Source organism: Columba livia, chromosome 7 (genome assembly GCF_036013475.1).
Source record: "Columba livia isolate bColLiv1 breed racing homer chromosome 7, bColLiv1.pat.W.v2, whole genome shotgun sequence".
NCBI lineage: Eukaryota > Metazoa > Chordata > Aves > Columbiformes > Columbidae > Columba > Columba livia.
The window spans coordinates 36,598,058-36,618,830 of NC_088608.1; the positions used below are offsets into that span (position 1 = coordinate 36,598,058).

The following is a 20,773-nucleotide window of genomic DNA, read 5'->3' on the forward strand; positions in this document are numbered from 1 at the left end:
TGCGATCGTGTGTGTGTCGGGGGACAGTCCAGTGCAACATGTCCAGGTCATGCAGCCTCTGCTCTGGCTCACCCCAGTGCTCTGAAACCAGCCCCTGCTGTGCTCAAAGTAAAGTTCCTCTCTTTCTTTTTTCTCCTCAGCGAAAAGGAAGGATTTTCCTAATACCTTGCAAGCCAACAAGTGCGATTAAAAAAAATAAAAATTAGCCAGGTGCTATGTTGACTTTGTTTACTTCTCAAAAAGCCGTATAGTTGAAACTACTCAAATACAGATAGCTGAAAAGCATATGTGCTCCTTGTCTGAATTCAACAAATACTTTGTGAACTGTCATCACACCCAGCACCTATTCATAACTTGGCACTGAGTGAAAAATACTAGGGGACAATTCTTAGCAAACATAGCACAATAACAGAATACCAGAAGGTCCTCTGGAAAGTTGTCAGCACTCTTGTCACATTTTTAGTCCCAAATAACAATTGTTCTCACCTGTTCAGGGCTTTTAGGATTGTGCTTTTTAAGTGCTGTATGTATTTTGTGCTTGGTTTCATTTAAATTGATGTCTTCATTCCAAGACTTCAGCAGCTTTTTGCCTTCCCTGTATTTGTGACTCTGTAAAATCCCCTGAGAATGTGTTTCGCCCTGTAAAGGTTTTATTGTGTAAGTATATTCGCCTTAGACCGTACTCTTACAGTTTTGTATGTGACTTTCAGGCCTTCTTTCTATTGATTCAAAACTAAAACTTCCACTGCTAGCAGCGATATTTCTAAACTGTCTGTTAGCCAAAGGCAGATGAGCAAAAAACCATTGTCCATAGCTAAATTAGTATTTGGAAAATAGACCAGGTCTAAACAGAGCCGCTGACTTGTTGGGAGGAGTGAGGGAAAGTTTTCAGAGAAGGGTGACTTGAATTTTTGTAGCAAGAAGCACTTAATTTACAGTGGACCTACGTGTTTCAAAACACAGCGTTGCTGGTCCACAGTGCTTCGCCCTGTGACAGCTCTTGTTTGGGGAAAGATCAGGAAATACCGCATGGTATCTCTCTTACTTGCTTGAGTTAATTAAAGCTGTTACCAGTGATCAGTTATGATCACAGAAGCTATTTAATCTCCAGAGGTAAGGTGAGCTCTGCAGCACAAGTTTAAGATGGCTTGACTAGGGAAAATGGCAGTGAAAACTATTAGGTTTGTCCAAGCTGGTAGAAGTTGGGTCCTTCACCTTCTTGGGATCTGGCCGGCACCTTCGCAGAGTGGGATTTTCCCTTTGGTAGGATTTGGTTTGGACTTGGCCTGCTGAAAAAGGCAGTTTAGCCGAGTACTTGGCCAGTTCAGTGCGTGTCCTGCACCCCTGTGTGCACTGTGCAGTCCTCAGCTGGTGTTTTACTGGTAGCTTTGCCTCGGCCCTGCAGGCAGAACAGCTGATGAAAATGTCTTGGCTGATAAATATACACATTCCTCCCGGCAGGTTTAATGGACACCTGTCCTGCCTGTATGGGGATGGGTGACCCCATTGCTCTAATCTGGTTTTCTGAGCAACTCTACAGGTTTCAACATTTTTGTGTGGTTTTGTTTTGTTTTTTTCCATTAAGAATAAAATATTTGTGCTTATTTCTTTTGCTGTTATGAGCTCAGTTGTGCTGTGTGTGAGCATGTCTCTACTCTCAGTGCAGGCTCTATGTTTGTCCTTTGCTATGCCATGTTTCTTCCTGGCTTGTGGGTGCTGGGTATTAGTTCCACTGCCCCAAAGAACGCTTGGTTACTTGGGTTTTTTTTTTTTTGGTCCATTTATTGAGTGAAGCTAGTCTTGATGAATCTTTTGGCAAGAAGTTCAAAGTAGAGAATGCCAAAACCAGGGAGTCTAAGTGTCTAACTCTCACCTTTGTTGGGATGGAAAAAGCTATGTCTGGGCAAAAGGAAGTGTTTTCAGAACCAAAAACTCCAACACTCCCCTCACCCCTCACCTCCCCAGCTTTCTGGAAAACCCAGAGGTTCCCTATGAATTGCATTACAAGGGACAGCTTTATTTGTTGGGCTAGCATCTTTTGCATCAGTCAAGACAGGTTTGCTAATAAAGGCCTTGCCTTCACAGGAAGGTGCAGACAGGTTATATCTGCATAACTCTTTTTCTGCAGTTGCAGTTTATACCAGGCCCCTGAACTGGTTTGAGACATGACTCTTCATTTGTTTTCCTAAGAAAACAAATCTTACATTATAATGCAGTTTTATCCCTCCCCCACAGGATTTGAATCCACCTGATGGTTTTAATAAAATTTAACAGAGAGGAGGTAGCAAAGATGTGGGAATCTCAGAGGTTTCACAGAAGCTGGCATCACAGGGAGCCCTTCCTAATGCTTCTCGGTGTGTTTGCTTGGCGTCGGAGCATCCACGTGGGCAGGCAGCATCAAGGGGCAAGTACAAAAGAAAAATACAGCTGCTTTAGGTCCACTACCATGAAACTAGGGCATTTGTGCGTGCGTTGGCAGGGCTTCCCTCTCTTCTGTCACGTGCCAAAGCAGTGTATTATCGGCAAAACTGTGGATCAGATCAGGGGGAATGTAAAAGAAGTTACAGAACAAGCCGCAGGCCAACTGATGGGAAGGTTTCAGGTTCCGAGACTGACCTTCTGCTGTGTCAGTTGGCTGATAAATACCTGTGCTGTGTAAATCCAAATACTGTGTATGCCCAAGGTAGTGCTGTGGTAGTGGTGTGTGAGCAAGAAGAAATTCAGCCAAATAGCATTGGCAAAAATATATATATCCACACTTACTGCACAGTTGATCCTCATGTTAAAAAAAGGTACAAAACTGGCTGTATATTCAAGCAGAAACAGAGCTGATTATTTCTAGGTATGTTAATAGCTGCTGTATCAAATAAGTGAAACTTAGCAAACCTCAGTGTAAGTAAATGAATGAACAGTGCTAAGATAAGATGAATTCAGACGAACTGCAGAGCAGAAATTAAAACTGAGTTATGTAGAGGCTCCTTTTTCTAAATGACCTGGTCCCAGCTGAGGATGCTGGCACCAGGTTTACCCTGATCACACAAATGGCTGGCCTGCTCTTTGCTCTGCTCTTGTCTGCCTTCTCAGGATATAAAACTGAGTGTAATCAACTGTAGGAATGGTAATACCATTATTAATTATGCTCAAATTATGTACTTAGTCCAAGCTGGCAGACTTCAAGGGCTGGCCCAGAAAGTGTGTTCAGTTCCCATCCCTGGCTAAAGAGCTGGTGAATTACTGAATCCTGCTAATAAGTCATTCCATGGGAGCTCCCATTCCATTCTGTTGGGCTGCGCTTCAGAGTCTCAGCAAAGCACCAGGTATTGCAGAGAATAATCGTGTAAGGGCATGGGGGAAAGAACAGTGAATTAGTTTGAGGTGTGTGGTATTCTTCCTTAGCACTGTTGGTTTGGGTATGGGGAGAAGGAGTTGAAAGGATGCACTAGGAGAATGCAAACTGGCCATGTGTTAAAGGATTCACAACTATAACTGTGTGTGAAATGTGTCTTTATGGCTGTTTATAGTTCCCTTGGAGCAAGTTCTCTGGAAAGAATGACATCTTGGCCCTTCTCAGCATTTGACACTAGAGGTAAAAGAACCTATATTCTGGTGAAATTCAAGTGTGGAAATCCAAGCAAATAAAAAGCTAATTTCCAAAACTGTAGTTTTGTTGCAGCCATTTGACACTCAGCTATTATTTTGTAGTCCTGGTTTATTGATGGAATTTTGTTATTCTGTATGCAGAGTGTTAGCTTGCACTTTGATATATTTGTTTTTTTCAGTGTTACATTTGCAGGGTAACTAGTATTAGTTTTATTGGGAAGGCAGAATTTAGTTATGTAACCTGCAGCATGCTTGTATGGCATCTCCTATAAAGGATAATACAAGCATGCACAATGTTGTGTATGCACGTATAAGTGCTATCAGATGGCTTGCTTCCACCAGTAATTTTTCTTTTTCTTCATTGTTGGTCTTCTTGGAGAGGGTCACAGCTCTGTGTGTTCCACCTCAATGAGGTAAAGCATGTTGTTTAATTCAGCTCCCCCTAGCAGTCTAAATATCGCATGTCTATGCTAATCCAGTCTTCACTGATTGGAAGAAAACCTTGGTGTCTAAAGGATGATTCATCTCATCTCCCTCCGAGAGACGCTCTGCAGCCCTTTGCCTGTGAGACATCACTAGGAGCATGGGACAGATCACTCTCTGGAGTGGCCTGTGTCCCCAGACCAGACTGCAGCCTAGAGTGGGTGAGCTAAGTTAGTTGAGCTGGATTCTGCAAGACAGGAGAGACAAGGTCATGCACTATATCTTCATATTGCACTAATGAAGGTGGGAATGCCCTTAATTTAGGGCTTAGTCCTCAGTACCAGCTGATAGTTGAGCTTTCCATTGACTCAGAATGGTTGGTCCATCCCTTGGAGTCTGGTTAAAAAAAATTGAGTGGGAGTTGGGGACTAGTGAACCCATCCTTATTTCTGGAAGAGCTGATCTAGATTATAATTAAAGTGGGATTTGTACATTGCTGACATAAATAATGCGGGATTTATATGTTGGTTAGATAATTATAACTGGATAGGGTCAAATCCACATGGCTTCAACAGGGAAAATTTTCTGCCTTCAATCTGTGAAGGTTTTGTGGTGGTGTTTTTTTTTAAAGCCCATAAGAACCTCACAAAAAAGTAGGCAAGCTGAGTAAAGAGTCAGACTTTGCTTGGAGGCTTATGAGTTTTGATTATTTCTTTAGAAAGATAATTGCTTTGGCAGGAAGGTAATACTGGGAAAAGCACAAAGTGTAATGCATATTGCAACTGGGTGGGCAGGAGGGAGAACTGAGATGTGTTGTTAGTGTGTTGTTCTCCTGAGTTTAGTGTGTCTTTCTCCTGAGTTTGAGTTTTCCCATGGTGGAGTGGATTGGAATAGATGTACAGAAACACAAGGCTGCAGGAAATTCTCACCATCTCTCTCTGGTTGTGTGGAGCAGTTAGAGCAACATTATATGTCTGATCTAACACACTGAAAATTTGTTGCTGTGCTCCTTCCTAGTCTGTTTATGGCTTTATCAAGCTGAAAGCCTTTTGAAGTCTGTGGGTCATTTTCTTTTTTTCATATTGTATGTTGTTTCTAAATGGATTAACTTCTAAGCTAATCTGTCACAGATTTAATTATGGTCATAATCACGAGGGAGTTGCTTTTTCCTGATACTGGACAAGGAACTTGATTGAATAAGAGAAAACGGTTATGTACTTAATTCTGGTTTGGTCTTCCACTGTCTCTGTTTCAGTGTGGAGCTACTCTAATCTTCTCTTGCTAAAAGGTTAAAGAAAAAGGTATCTGGATAAAAAGAATAGTTGTGTGTCAAGTGGCAGAGGTAGTGTTTTCCATACCGTGCAGAAGAGGAATTATATTGCAGTGTCTTGGATTCTTCCTCCATACTGTCATCACCACCACCTTAAGTCAAGGAGAAAGACTTGTTACAGCTTTTTAACCTCATCTTCCTTTCCTCCCAAAGTCTTAGCACTTGGAGATGAACCTCTTGATGTTGACGCTCGTGCTCTGCTCACGAACGTGTTGCTGAGAGAGGTTCATCTGTGCCCAGCAGCACTTTATTGCTGCTATTTTTTCTAACCCTTTTTCTTTGCTTGTTTCCAAGGCTGTTTTGTTATATTTTCTGTGATGAAAGGTTTGGGATTATTCCTTCCCTCACTTTGCTAGCACTAAACCTACAGCTACACTTTTCCCTCTGCAGCTTGCTCTATAACATCCTTTAGGTAGGGATGAATTTGGGTAACAGTAAATATCCAGTATTCTCCTTGCTCTAGGCTCAGGGTTTGCCAGACTTTTGTACAGATGTTACACGGATAATATTCTGTGTGAGCATTAGGAGCAGGCGAGAGATGCTTGGTGGAAGTTGTTCTGCTTTTCCCCCCCCATCCCGTGTAAGGTGCTTTCTGTAGCTATAGCCAAGTAAAAAGTTTTCTCTGAAAACTTGCAATGGTCCTGTCCTCCATCCCAACTATTTGGTGAGTTGTGTTACTGATTTCCGAGGTGGTCCAGCTGCATCTGACTGTTGTGCTGGGAGGGATGCTCAAGAATTTAAAGCCAGGAATCAGTACTGCCTTTGCTTCTGGTAAACATGATGGCAAGTTGATGTACCTGAGTATCCAGGTGCAGGATTTCCAAGGGCATTAGGCCACAAGAGATATTCCTTCTTCCTCTTCTTTCTCTCTCACTCTTGCTCTTTTTTTTTCTCCATCTTACAAAAACAAAGTAGCATAAGTGGTCTATGCCACAGAAATATGTTTGTCACACTACATCACTTTGAACTGCATAACATCAAAGAAAATCAGTGCTTTGATAACTTGATTTGAAAGGATTGTAGAAATAGCCATCATTATGAATCACAAGAGATAGGAATGGAAAGGATGGTGATTTTCAAACAGCAAAGCTTGTAACGTAAGGGAAAATGCAAGGTAGGTGCCAGTGCCACATTCTCATCTGAAATACTCCAATCTTAAAACTTGCAGATTACGATTTTCAGGAGAATATGAAGAGGAATGAGAAATACCCTGTGTAAAAATGTGTTTCTGAGGAGCGAGAAAACAAACATGGGCTCAGAGAAGGGCTGAAATAAGGGAGGAAGCAATGCATGCTGCTTGGGTAGAAACTTCTTCCACTTTTTCCTTCGTATAAAACCACCCTTCCTGAAGGGAAGGGCATCCAGGATTGTTTGCTGAGACCCTCCTCACCCTGTAGACCTTCAGTTCTTCCGACTTGTGTGCTCTGTCGTTCCTCTCCTGGGGAAACTCTCCATGTGAACCAAAATGAGTTTCTGGCTCTAGGAGGCTGCAAGAAATTAGACCTTAAGATGGTGACTTCTCAACTGCGAACGTTTTAGTTGAGGATGGTGGCAATTCGAAGTGGAGTTTAGCTTATTCTTGGCTTCAGTCTAACGGAGAGGAGTTGGGGCACTAAGACAAACCAGCAACCTGTGGAGTGGCAGGGAGTTGAATTGACTTTACCCTTACAAAAGGCATACATACATTCCTTCTGCCCTAAAAATACTGCTTTGCAAAAAGTTCTGTTAATATTAACCATACAACAGTTATTTCTACAATGATAATAGTTTACAGCCATAATGTTTGGGTTTTCTGCTTGGTTATTAGCTGAGATCACATTTTTGCATTACGCATGTTGAGTTTTATCACTTGAGATATATGTTTATACTCACGCTCTAATCTTATGAATGGTAAAGCAGGAGACATTAACGTAAGTGTCTCTTTAATTATATGACCTGTTTATATATTTGCCTTTTTCAAGAAACTGCATATCCTCACTTCAAAAAAGAGGGAAGGGGAGAGTGAGATGGGAATGGGATGTGTCGCACACTGATTAATTTGACAGTGTGTATTGCAGAGAACCAATGTCCAGGTGGCTCAGGAGGGTAGAAGAGGAAGAAGTGAACCAATTATATTGGTCAGGTTATTACAGTTATTTTGATTAGAGCAAAGGGGAGAGGGTAGCATCAGCTAATGGAGGGCGGGGGAAGGAGAAGGAAGAGTTTAATTTGTGCCTAGAGCAGTTGAGATGCAATTTCTCCTCAAATCAGGGAAAAAGGTGCCTTCAGTGGGAATGACATAATTACACTGAACAAAATCAGTTATACTGACAAAAGCAGTCAGTCAGTTGACTTCTGCCTGTTTAAGCAATACTTTTGCTGTAGAAGTGATGTACAAGGATTCTGCTAATCCGCATTACTAACCAGCTCCAGCAGAGACTGTCTGAGCATCCAGCACGTGCTGGAGCGGGGCTTTGGTGCTAATTGTGTCTGTAGCTGTAAATGTCAGATGGGGACACTAACATTTGAAGGAAATGAAGAAATACCATCATGTGTGCTGTGTCAAAGAGGTGTTAGTAACAACCACAGACGTCTCGTTATATCTTATCCAAACATTTTTAGCCTTGCTTCCTGAGCAGGTTGTTTAATGTGACTGTGCTGTCTGTCTTCAACCCTCCACTCTAGTATTAATTGAACCTGTTGGCTCATTTAAGCCACAGCTGAGAGAAAGACAGGGGTGTCAAATACATTGAGTTTCTATGTGTTTTGTGAGAACAGGTGGTCAGGTGAAGGAGTTTTGCATTAGTTCTTTCCAAGTAAAGCAGCAGCTTTTGAATGCATAGTCTTATCCCAGAGATTCCACACGGGAGGGCGCAGGAAGAGGCAAGCGATCCAGCTGTGAAAAGAGTAGCAGACAGACCTCAGCCCTCGTAAGACACAGGGTAATCCAGGCAGAAGGAGAAAAAAAAAAACAACCTGCAGGAAATTGAGCTGTGCCACCACTGCTAGTCAAGGACCACTGGTTCTCAATATGAGTGGGCTGTGCTAATTCTGTGGCTGAATCCTGGCTGCCAAGCCAGCATCCCTCCCGGCTGCCCGGAGCGAGCGCACAGTGCTTCTGTGGTCTGGTGTTTTCTGTCTAAACTTCAAGTCGTGGTTTTCAGATGACTGTGGCTTTTAGATGCCCAGTGTCACAAAGCTGGTCTTCTGCCTTTGTTTCTTGAGAAGTGCTTGGTATCCTTTGATTGCTCTCTGAACTCTTTGTCAGAAGTTCCCAAGTTAGTGTATGCTTGTTCAGCACTAGTCCAGGAATACAGATATTTATTCCTCTGTTTTTAGGTTATGAGAAATAAATAAAATTTAAAAACTGTTTCAGATATGGGGAATAATTACTTTTCTTACTGCCTTCTGAGTGTGTACCTCTGGCATGGTGTACAAACCCAGACTTTTTCCCCTCTTTCTCCTCCAGGCTGTCAGCGCTCCATAGGCTTGTCCAATGGGAAAGCCAAGGTGTGCAGCTACAGCGGGTGGTATTACTGCAGCACCTGCCACGTGGATGACAGCTTCCTCATCCCTGCACGGCTGGTTCACAACTGGGACACTTCCAAATACAAGGTAATCTCCCTGCAGGTTGGCTTGCTAACAAGTAAACGGGATTGCTCTTCAGATGAAAACACAGACATTGCAGCAGTTGAAGGTTAAAGATATTGACTGCTAATGCTGTCGTCTTTGTCCCTCTCGCAAAAACGAGCCACGCTTTCTCAACAAGACAGATGTTTTCATCATGATTTCCTTAGCCAGACCTAAGGTGTTCTAGCCATGCATCTCTTTCTTCGTGGCATCTTTTCCATTGTTGCATATGTGGTTGTTCAAAAGACATGGAGGGACAGAATACTGAAACCTCTCATTTAGTCCTAATATTTGCAGTTATTGGGCCCCTGAGGAATACCTGCTTCATGAGCACTAGGGACTGTGGGTTGGCACTGCTTGGTGATAGAGGCTAAATAGTGGAAACGCCCACTGGCAGACTGGCATACCCAGATGTGGTGTTTGCAAGGCCCAGTATGTCCCGTCCTTTGGCACAAACACTTTGAGGACACTACAAGGACATTGCCACAGCACTTGTTTGGACCAGACAGCCAAAAGTAACATAAAAAGAAAATTCCACAGCTGTTCACTTGCCACACAAGCAGCTGTTGTAAAACTTCAGGAGTCTGCTATTTGCTGCTGTTTGCTAGAGAGGGGCAACTGATTACATGCCTCAAAACATTATGCCAGCAAACACGTAGCGGTGTTATTTTGCCATCTCGAGGAGCATATGCTGAAACAATAACAAACTCATAAGGGATCCAGACCGTGCTAGAGGTTTAGACCTAGCAACCACTGTTAGGAGAGGCTGTTTGATGTTTTGTGTCTGCAAATATTATTATTATGGGTTATTTGAAAAGAAAAAAAATAACCAGTAAATGCCCTATTACAGGAAAAGCAGCTCTCTTGAAGAAGAAAATTTGTCAGCCAGGGAGATTATTAAAAGGTAGCTGGAGCCTGCCATCAGGAAAATTATAGTCTTGCACCATGAAATGCAAGATTCTTCAGAGTTACAAAGCTCCTACGTGTGGGGATAAAACCCCCTCCCTTTCCTAGAAGGTAGGAATAAATATTTAAGGGATCTTTCTTTGGATGCTTTTGCTGAGGACTAAACTTGCTAGCTCGTGGTAGTATAGGTAGCACTGGTATTGGGCAAGTGGATGGAAAGTCAAAGACCTCATACTAAGCTGCCGTACTACTGCCAAGAAAATAAACGGTTTTCGAAACCTGCAGAGTGAAAACTATGCTCTGTGCTCTGTTTCCTGTGGTCTTGGTGTGGGCAGCTGTGGCCCAAAAGGAAATGGGACTTTTAAGCTTAAGCATTCATTGAAAACTTTATCTACTGTAATCTCACTCTAATACTGAGAAATTATCAATTTGCACTTTTTTGCAGACAGTCAGAACAGCTATGAGGTGGCTTGGGAGCACAAGCAAATTCTGTGCAGATACTTCACCAGTCTCTGTGCCAAAGTGCTCAGAGAGGTGGATTTAAGAAAGGAACATCATCCTTTAGGTGGGAAAACACTACAGCATCCCCAGCTATCTTCTCAGCTCCATCCCATCCCCGTGCAGAATTAAGATAACAAGTAGTTCTTGTTACTTTTGTGAAATCTTTGGGGTTTCCCCCTTTCTGCTCAATTCTGCATGCACATGCTTTTATTTCTGTCCCTGCTATACTTCCATGGGAACTGAGCAGTGCTTTTTTGAATTAGAGCACTTACTGCCTGTACTTTTACATCCTTACATTGAATTCTCCTTTCTCCATTCAGAGATAAGGTCTGATGTCTGTTTCTTCTGTATGGTCTGAAAGGCAACTTAGTGCTGGCTGCTACGCTTAATAGTGATAATGGAACTGTATGATTCTTTAGTAGTGTATTGATTAAATGTGCTGATTTGGCAAAGGCAGGTATCTTGTCCCACTTCCTTGTGGTGATCTTGGGAGTAGTAATTTTCTTTGGACATCTGAGCACCAGCTGTAAAGTAAACCATTGCATTAATTAAGTTTTGCAAATGGAAAGGTTCTTGTCTGCTTTTGGCAAGACAGATCATGAAAAAACAGCAGTGGTAAAAATCTGTATCGTTGTGTCTTTCCATACCCAGGATCTTGAAAAACAATGACGCACTTAACACCTGAAAGCACAGGGGTAGGAAAAGAAAAATTCCCTTGACTGCAATAAAAGCTCTTTGAAAGGACTTGGCGGTCAGGCATGTTGCTTCTGTCATAACCAAAGGAGCAGTTCAGTCCCCAGGTTCGCTTTTTTTCCCTGTCTCCCTACTGTTTTCACATTTGTGGTTTTTATGTGTTTGTGTGAAGGGAAAAGAGGTAGTCTTGTGAATATTCTTTCTTCCTTTTACTTAGACCAACTTTCTCCCGTGTTTGTATGCGAAACCCAGTAAGTATCGCAGTTTGGTTCAGGTGGCTTCCAGACAAACACAGTGAGAAATGAACTCCCTGCGCCAGAATGCATCAAGGGAGGCTGACTTCTGGTACATTGAATTCTGAACTGTAAGTTTGCAGCCTCTAGAAAAGAAAGGTCTGGAAATGTTAGTATCTGTCTTTGTATGACATTTAAAGCAAAAACCCTGTTGCACTTTGCATCTTCTCTCTCTTTCTGGCTTTTTTAATCTGCCCAGTAAAACTAGGGAACTGTGAGTATGCTAGTACACATACTGGAATATTGGCTGCTAGTAACCTGAACTATTATGACTGCCCAACCCTTGCCATTATAAGACAGCATTTCAGCTTCTTGTAACTTTGCTATGGTTGTCAACGTGAGTTAATGTTTTATATGACCTGTGTGGCTGTGTCAGGCGTGCAGAGTGAACCAACATCTGCCCGCTGGGTAAAGCTGCTTTTCCTGCAGCCAACACTCTGCAGGTACGTTGTATTGGCAAGTAGCGAGCAAGATTTTGCTTTGCTCCTCTCTCCTCAGAGGCTGCACTCAGACCTTGCAGTGCTGGAGCTACACAATAATACTTAGTCATCATAGTGTACATGTATTGCAGAGTCATCCAGGTGACCTCAATTCTGGTATTTATTTTGTTTCTGTACTCTTAGCATTGGAGCCTCAGGAGGATGGCCCCACACAGGGCACAAGTGTGCACGAGCAGGGCTGTAGGGCTTGGGCAGTAAATCAAGACAGCAGGGCAGCTGGATGAGGAGCCTGTCACTTCCACAGGGGGTTAAAGCAAGAAAGTAAGACTACAAAGAACACTGGGCACCAGAGGTGCTCATCTCTGTACCAGGCATTCATGTGCCTCTGAGGGAGTCGCTGCATATGTGCCTTAGTTTGCCCATCAGTGAAAGAGAAATCATATTTACTATAGAAACAGCAGTTTTAAGGGGATTGCTGAGCTATTACAGCCAAATAGTTTAATGATGGGAAAAGCGGGTTGCTGAAATGCAGTCTCTTTTGTGCGCTGCAGTTGGCACATTTAATAAAACATCAACATTGCTGCTGTTAGAAAATTTGGCATATTTGGGGTTTGGAGAGTTTTGTGCTACAAAATCCAAGTTGCCTGTGCTGCCTCTTACATAGCATGTTACCTGTGCTTCCATTCAGCTGGCACAATTCCTTGTAAATGCATTATTATATAAAAAACAAAGGGGAAAAAAAGGAAATAAAAGAAAAATAAATGAGTAGGATGTTTGCTACCGATAGGTGAGATATTTAATACAGCTTCGGGGCCTGGGAAAAACCTATGGAGTTATAGACTGCTGTATTTAAAATTACAAAAATTACACATTGTATTACCTGTGTAGTTATAAGTGGGAAGGCTGGCTTGGCATTATTTCTTATCTTTTTTATTATGCATTGCAAAAAGGTTACATTTGGGGTTAGCTGTCCCTGTAAGTAGCTAGTGACTCCTGTAGCTAGTAACTTGTGCTGGTTTTGGAAGTGGTGCTGTTTATGAGGATGTTTATTGCTTTTACTGACTTCCTACCTCACAGCACCAGAAGAGAAATAAGATCCTAAATCTCCGGAGGCTATGGTGTGCCCTTTCTCCTTTTATCAGCCTGTCTCATCCCTGCCTCAGCTCACTGTAAACACTGATGTAAAGGACCAGGAGGACTAATTGAATCGTGGAAGAAATAGTATTTCTATAGCACAGTTTCAAGTGATTTGCAGCTCATTTCAGATAATCCCTTCTTTTCTTTTCCAGCTGTGATAAAATGCAGAAATAAGGAATGAGAGGGAATTTGGCCTTCTCACCTCAGAAACAGGATTATTTTTTCTAGTGGGAACAAAAGTCCCATTAATTTATCAAGATTACAGTAGCTCTTTGCAGGTAGAGATAGAACAGAGCACTATCATGAAAAAGGCATAAGAAAAATTTCTTGCAGATGAAACACCAAGAGTAAATAATACCAGTAAAAGTCAGCGTTCTTTATCTATACTTTAAAAAATACACAACGACCTGATAGATGTGCTTCTGATTCTTTTCTTTTTACATGATTTTAACCATACTGGCTGAGCACGTCACAAACAGAAGTAGGATTTTACACTGGAGTTCTATATGCTGGGATAGTACAGTGCGATTAGATTTGCAGTGTGTATGTTTCCTTTTCTTACATTGTGCTTTAGCACTAACCTGATCACTTCTTGCCAAAGGGCTGATAGTGAACAAACAGGAAAATATTAACAGAGAAGAAACATGGTAATCAGTTTTTAGACTTGAAAAATATCTAGTAACCTATGTTACCCTACAGTGAAAACACGTGTGGCTGCAAATATCGCTGGACTTTGGGTAGGTGAGCAATTATCTCATACAGTCGATTTGATGGGCTTGATGAAGTTTGGCTTGGCTATGAGCAGAAGCAGTTGGATTTCTCTCAGCTCTGTCTTCGTCTGTAATTGGTAACAGAGTAAGATTTCAGATGCAGCGAATAGCTGACAGATCACGGAGGGAAAGAAGTTTAAAAGAAGTTGGGAGGAAAGCCTAGCTAAACTGGTCGCTGTATTTTTCAGGTGTCAAAGCAAGCCAAAGAGTTCCTGGAATATGTTTATGAGGAGCCATTGATTGATATCCAGCAGGAAAATCCCATGTTGTACAACCATGTGGAACCTCTGGCAACTGTCGTCCGCCTGAGACAGCAGCTAAAATCTCTCCGAGCCTATTTGTTCAGCTGCAGAGCAGCAGTGGCTGAAGATCTGCGTAGAAGGTAAGAAACACAGACAACAGCACAAGGATGTAGTTTCATTGTCATGTTGCTTTTCTCCTTTATTGTTTTGTTTTGTTTCATAATCTAGTCTGAAAGTGTTACCTGCATAGAAAAATGCTGTGCTTGTATCTGACTTCCCTGGGAAGCTGGGTTGTCTACTGCCAAAGAAAATGGTTTTATAGGATCTGAACATCTGCAGTTGTTCTTGACAGCTGTTAGCCTAGGGGTCACACATTGTGCTGAGCATCTTTTACTCTTCCTCAGGCTTCCTGGCTGTGCGTGTTTTCAGTCAGGTGTGGTAACTCATCTACCTGCCGTGGCCTTGCAGTGTGGCAGCCACTGTTGGGACCTTTGAACCACCTCTCAGTACAGCAAAACATGAGAGAGGCCAGAGTCACTCACCTGCCCTGTGCTTCTGCCCTCTTCTGTGATGTGATCTCACCGAGGGCAGAGGTCAGCTGTGGTCCCCTGGCATGTCACCCGGTGTATGAGTTATGTGACACCAGAGCAGTTGTATTCTTGCTCAGTCGCTATCTTTTCCATCCGTGACATGGCTGTGCTGAGTGGCTTGTATATTGGAAAACACATGGTCACAGCACAGCAGAAGGTGTTTCACATGGAGTTTTCTGTGGTGGAAACTTTATAAAAAGTGAACTTCAATGAGGTATCTTAGTCCTTTCAGCTGCTGCTGCATTTTTCTGAGCTAAAAATGAACTATCTTAAAACCATCGAGCCACAGTTGTGACCTTAAAAAAGCCAAGTTACTTTTGTCATGGATCTCCAAAAGAGATGGGGCGATGTTGCTGCCCATGTCACACTGTGAGGTGAGTGGCTTCAGGCACATGCAGCTGACCTGATGGTTAATGCATCTGTAAACATTTTGATACCCTAGGCTTGTAAGACAAGACTGCCAATAGGAAAGCCGCCACTTTGAAATTCTGAACTGCCAAAGGGCAGGATAGCAGAGGACATCAGTGACTCTGTTTTGAGCATGGTGCTTTAGAGATGAGGGACCTGAATATGCTGGGAGGGAGAGGAGGCTGCAGGGCCTTCATCCCAGGTAAGGAGTGAGGTGGTCTGCTATTCAGTATATAACCTATGTCACTGCGTGATGAACTACCTAGAACAACTAAGAGAAGGACATAGCAACAGGTTTCTGGAGAGCACTACCAAGTTCTTGTGTCAGACCCATTGTGTGTTAACATGTGCTTGTGTCTTGCTGCTCAATTCCTATTATTCAGTAGGGCAGCTCACAGCATTTTAAAAATTAGGATGATTTTTCTTTTATTCTAGAGGATGGTTTTATCTTGCAGAGCTGTTTTGCTATTCAGATGTAATAACTTTCCTATGCCTTCGTATTCAACTGCAATAAAACTGAAAGGAGAATAGGATTTGAGAAGGCTGCTGTTCATAAAAAATGGCAGAAAAGAAATTATGCTTTCTGATTAATGCTGAAGAAAAGAATGCCCTGATTAAAATAGACAGGAGGACGCACGAGACTGAATGGTAAGAGAATGAAAGAAGAGAGATCAAAGGAGTCCTGAGCAGAGAAATCAATGGACTAGAGACAAAGGGATGGGGGAAAACCAGGAGAAGGAGACTCAAAGAGGGAAGGGATCTCAGGAAATTAGGAGTTAATGAAGAAACCAGGACAAAGAGGGAGCCCCAAAACCTACCTCCAAAAAGGAGAGATGGTCAAGTGCCAAGGAAATGGAGAGAAGAGGGAATGGACAAAAATTAGCACAGAAGTGTGTCCATGGTCTTTTCTTGAGGTGAGGAGGAGAGAGAAAAAACTCCCTGTATCAAGATGGGAGAAGGCAAAACTGAGAAATGCTCCAAGTGCTCCTTTTTCTTACCTAAGGGTTCCTTCAACTAAAACTCTCTGTGGTGGAGAGCAGGACCCCAGCCCAAGAAGGGTTTAATTTTGTGCTAGGGCAGCATCTCCAGTTAAAAGTGCTGTAAAAGCCACTGGAGGAGTGTACAGAACACACCTCAGAGTACAGCTACTGCTTGGTCTCTGAAGTCTCTGTTGGGGTGGGTTTGGTGCTCAGCTGGTCGCTCAGATCCTCCCCTAAGAGGCTTGCAGAGATGGGAAGGAAGAAAAGTTGTTTTCACAGGAGTTTTTAGTGGCTCAGAACTGGTCTCAATGGCTTTGCTTTCTGCGTGTAGTATCACAGTGTGCAGACATTCACTATCAATGTGATGGCTTTATAGAGCACAACTGAAAAGTAAATGAAGAAAATATGTGATTTAAATTTCCTTTTGGCTCACCACACAGGCAAGTTGCAAGAAAAGAAGGAGTTTAAACAATATGGTAAGACAGTGTTCCTAAATTTAGTATTGTTTCCTAGTTAGAAATGAAAGGCTGGGCGAGAGAATCCAGTTATCTGTCCTGCTCTAAAAACATTCTCTTTCTGCTTGGTCTTCACCTTAGCATGTGAAAGACTATTAATCACAAGCAAGTGAACGCAGCATCTTGAAGACCTGTCAGACCCATATAAACAGACTGAAACAAACTGTTAATATTGCTGTCTAGGGAGAACTAAAAACAGACTGATTAATTGTATTGGCACCTTACTGCCTTTGGGACACTGATAGAGCCTGCCTTATTAGGGAAAAGCAGATCACTCTGAGGTTTCTTTTATTAATACTATTTGCATTATCATCTTCTTTAAATCTATACCTTGCTCTTGAACCCACGTCGCAAAATGAAGATGGCAATGAAGCTGGAAACTCTTGGTGTCCTCTGGGAAGACAAAACTGTTTACAGTGCTTACAAGTCACTTTTTCTGAAGAATTCCAGATGGCAATAAACCAGGTTAGCTCAGGATCTAGTTGGCTTAAATGTGGAAATGTTATTTATAATGCTTGGTGTGCGTAGATAGGTACTTTGGGAACTTTGAAACTTGGCATCTAGCAGAAACTGAGGGCTGAACCACATTGTAGGCATTGAAGAAGCAAGTGACTAAATAGAAAAAAAGGAAGGAAGAAAGGAAAAGAAGCAGAAGAAATCCTAAAAGTAGCTAGAAGGCTCGCAGTAAAAGTGGTCTTCATCAGTTATAATGATTTGTTCTCACCTATTGCTCCACTGGATTCTAAGCTCTTTTTTATATTTACAAGGGAAAAAAATGAAAATGAGACTTGGCTGGGAGGAGAAATAAGGCGCTCCACTGGTGCCAACCAGCAGCGTTCCTCCGAGATCAGCCAGCTGAGACCGTGAGCCTGTTGCTGAGCTCCCTGTTTTACAAGGGACCTTGTTATGCCTAGTTTGCGGTGGCTGTCACCTCAGTATTGCAACAGACATAATTTGCCTCAAATGTCTTTACTCAACAAGTTCTCGCTTGCTTTGGTTGCCTTGCTTGCGTGGATGCCACTCAGGCAGAAATGCGCAAGACTGAAACCTCGTGCCAGCAGAGAAATAGTGCAAGTGGAGCTGTACAGATCCCGCCACCACCTGCAGATTGTGGGATGATGAATGGTGAGCGAATGGCACAGGCAAACAAGATGGACTCAATAAAACCGATAGTTAGGAAAGAGCGAGAATCTCCAAGTCCGTTAAATAATGAGGTTATTCTGTGAAGCTGTGCTGAATGATGCAAGTTTTATTGTGGTTTTGCTTTCTTCCTTTTCTCTCTAGACATAATACACACTAAGAGTGTGTCCATATGCCACAGCCTCTTTTCCTCTGTTCTTGTCATGGTCAAAGGCTTTTCAGGTCAAGGAACTGTCAGTGATTTTTTGAGAAGTCTTCAGGCACCTCCACGTTTACTGTAGGGCAGGCTAACCCAGGTCAACCTTGGAGCTCTCTCTGGACTCTTGGAGCTCTCTCACCTATACACCTAAACCTGCAGTTCGGGTGTTTCTAGCCCAAATATTTTACATATAAGGCAGGGACACAAGATAGATGTTCTGCAGCACATTCCCCTATACATTAGTGCTCGTTGCAGTGCCCTTTTTATGGAAAACTTTCCCTCTTGTTGCTCTTCTCTGTCTGATACCATTTGTCTGTCAGCTCCAGAACAGCGATACATTGGTTTTATTCAAACAAAAACTCCAGCACTGGATATGTTATGTAGCGTCTCATAGGAAGACCCAGTGAGAGCTTACTGTGACAGCAGGGGGTTGAAGGTAACACCTCCAGTGCCGCAGACGTGTGGTCCTGGCTGAGCCTGCCTGTCTGTCAGCACAAGGCGGAACAATCCCAAATTCGGTTATGTTGAACAATAGACTCCTGTCACTTCCTACAGTGAGCCTTAGACATATCACTTCTGACACAGGAGTAGATTACTTTCAAAATATTTGTGTGGCAATTGGGGAACCTGTCTAAACACATCACAGGAATCCTGATTGATCTCACGCAATCACTGTGCCACCAAATACCTTCACCTATGTGAAGCTGGGGCTGTGTCATCTTTCAAACCAAGGACAACAGAAGGTCATTGAGTCATGTCCAGCCAAAGGAGACTGTTTTCTCCATTTTCTTTGCAATGGGTAGGGCCATTTGGAGGGTGGAAAATCCCAAAGTAGGGAAACAAAGACAAAACTTGTGGAAGCAGTAGACTGCAAAATGAACATTTGAGCAGGAAAGCAACAAAAGGATGTCATTTCATAGCACTCAGGGCTCTGAGTTAATGGCAAGACCAGTTGAAGAAGAAAATTTGCTGCATGGGTGATTGGAAAGAGGACAAGAGAGAAACTCGTTCAAAGAGGATATCTGGATATCCTGAGAGGATCAAGTGTTAAGCAAACAACAGCCCAAAGCGAGGAAAGGTGAGAAGGCAAATGCAGAGAAGTATGCATGAGCCATTTGTTGTTTTATATAGATCTCACGTGTGTGTAATCACTGCAGTAGCTGAAATAATACATGCCTGTTGATGGAGCTCTTACAAGCAGACCACCTCTTTGCTTCAGCTCGTGTCTATCTGAAGAAGTAACTGTGTATGTAGCATCTTTTCAGGTTATCATCTTAAAAAATCATTTGGCTCAAACTGTAGGGGATGGATTTGTGGTGGTCTTCGAGCTTTCATTTCAGCTAGGGGTAACATACGGAGAGCAACAAGATGTGTGCCGGAGCAGACAGGGTGGAGGTTGTACTGCTGCCTGATCAAGCCAAGGGAAGGTTAAAAACACAAGCCGGTGCTCTGCCATCCCAGCTGAGGAGCATGGCAGGGTATATATAAGTTTTCCAGACGACAGGTAGGGCTTTCGGTTTGTTTTCTGGTCTAGGGGCTCACTTGCACCTCCTTGTCAAATACATCAGTAGTATTTGGCATTTTTCAAAATGGTACTTTCTATTAATCTTTTGAGATTAGACCACTTTAAAAAAATAATGATTTTTTGAAGTTCCTGTTATAAGTGTTATCATGTTAAATATGACTTGTGCCATTTTTATCTCTGTATTTTTATATCAGAACTTCCAGCAGCAAACAGCAAGTGCCTGGCAAAAACAGAGAGCATTTTCTTATTCTTCGTTTCAAGTTAATTGGGGGATCGGAGCTATTTTGATTTAAAAATGAAGCTGTGTGCCTCTAATTCTCTACATCCTGCTTTTAGTAACAGTAGTACTTGATTCCCGAGTTTGATCTGTAGTAATTCTTGTCTTTCACAATGTTACCATACCCTTGCTTAAGTAACCACAGAGGAGAGAGTTAATGTACTGCGTTTTAGTTGAAAGTTTATATACTGGTTCAGGATTGCTGATGGATGATAAGAGTAACTGTTTTAACACAGGGATGCTCCTGGGGAATTTCATAACAACAAGAAACAATACCTGACCTGAACATGTTTGCTAATAAATCTAGCACTTAGTGTGGGCTGACGGTATTTTGGAAAGGCTGCTCGCAGAATGTAGCCAGAGGAGTGTCTGTACCTCATGAATGTGAAATGATTCACAAATGCTTTTTTAGCCAAACCTGTACAATTATAAAAAAATCATTAATCCGGTATAATACCACAAGAACTAATAAATAAGTGGTTTTTTTCTTTTAAATCCATTATTACCTTTTGACTTTCAAATCACCAGGTTTTCCAGGGCCCCGCTTTCCTGAGTAACCTTTTTTTGGCTGGAAAGTTGGGGTTCTCCTCTCCCAGCTTCCCGGAGCTGAGATTTCCAAGGAAACACAGAATCAAAAGCCTGAATAAAACTATGAGAATTAGCAACACTGGAAAAAAGTCCTACCTTTCCCCTCACCTCTGATGCTGTCCTCTACCTTCAATTAACAGATTCCCTATCAAATGAATTGCAAGAGAAAACCTAGCAAGAGGTGTTATTTACCCTGCCGCATGTATTTGGAATAACCGGTAATTCACTGATATCCCCTTGTACTTCTTGAATAGTGACTCAAAAATTTGTGCTCCTGCTGAGATTGGAGTGTACGTGGTTCCTCTGCACAACCCGTGGAGCTGCAGGGACTGCGCAGGATCCCTTGCCCCTCATTTAGGGGGCGAAAACAAATGTGGGAGCAGCAGTAATCAGCGTGTGCTTGCCCATCAGCTGCTTTAGTTTGCAGCGTGGTGCAGTAGCTTAAAAGTAAATTGGTGGTGGTGTAATTATGAGGAAATGCAGGTGGTAGTCAGGGTGCTGTGCCAGCAGTGGGTGTAGCAGGTTCCTGCAGAGGGTGGAGAGCGCGGTGAATGGGGCTGCGGGCTGGACCGGGGCATCTGCAGCTCCTGTGAGTCACAGCTCACTC

The 20,773-nt window shown here is 42.6% G+C and overlaps 1 protein-coding gene across 4 annotated transcripts in view; it reads left to right on the forward strand.

Annotated features, from left to right (window-relative positions):
• The window catches only part of PLEKHM3 (pleckstrin homology domain containing M3), a 97,603-nt gene that overhangs the window by 25,854 nt on the left and 50,976 nt on the right, over positions 1-20,773 (forward strand). For all 4 annotated transcript variants that reach the window (XR_010473776.1, XR_010473775.1, XM_065069398.1 and 1 more), the window contains 2 exons: positions 8,802-8,947; positions 13,891-14,084. Coding sequence is in view for 2 of the 4 variants with exons in the window: in XM_065069398.1 (XP_064925470.1) it covers positions 8,802-8,947; positions 13,891-14,084 (340 nt within the window). In the remaining 2 variants the exon portion in view is untranslated. The remainder of the gene's footprint in view (positions 1-8,801; positions 8,948-13,890; positions 14,085-20,773) is intronic.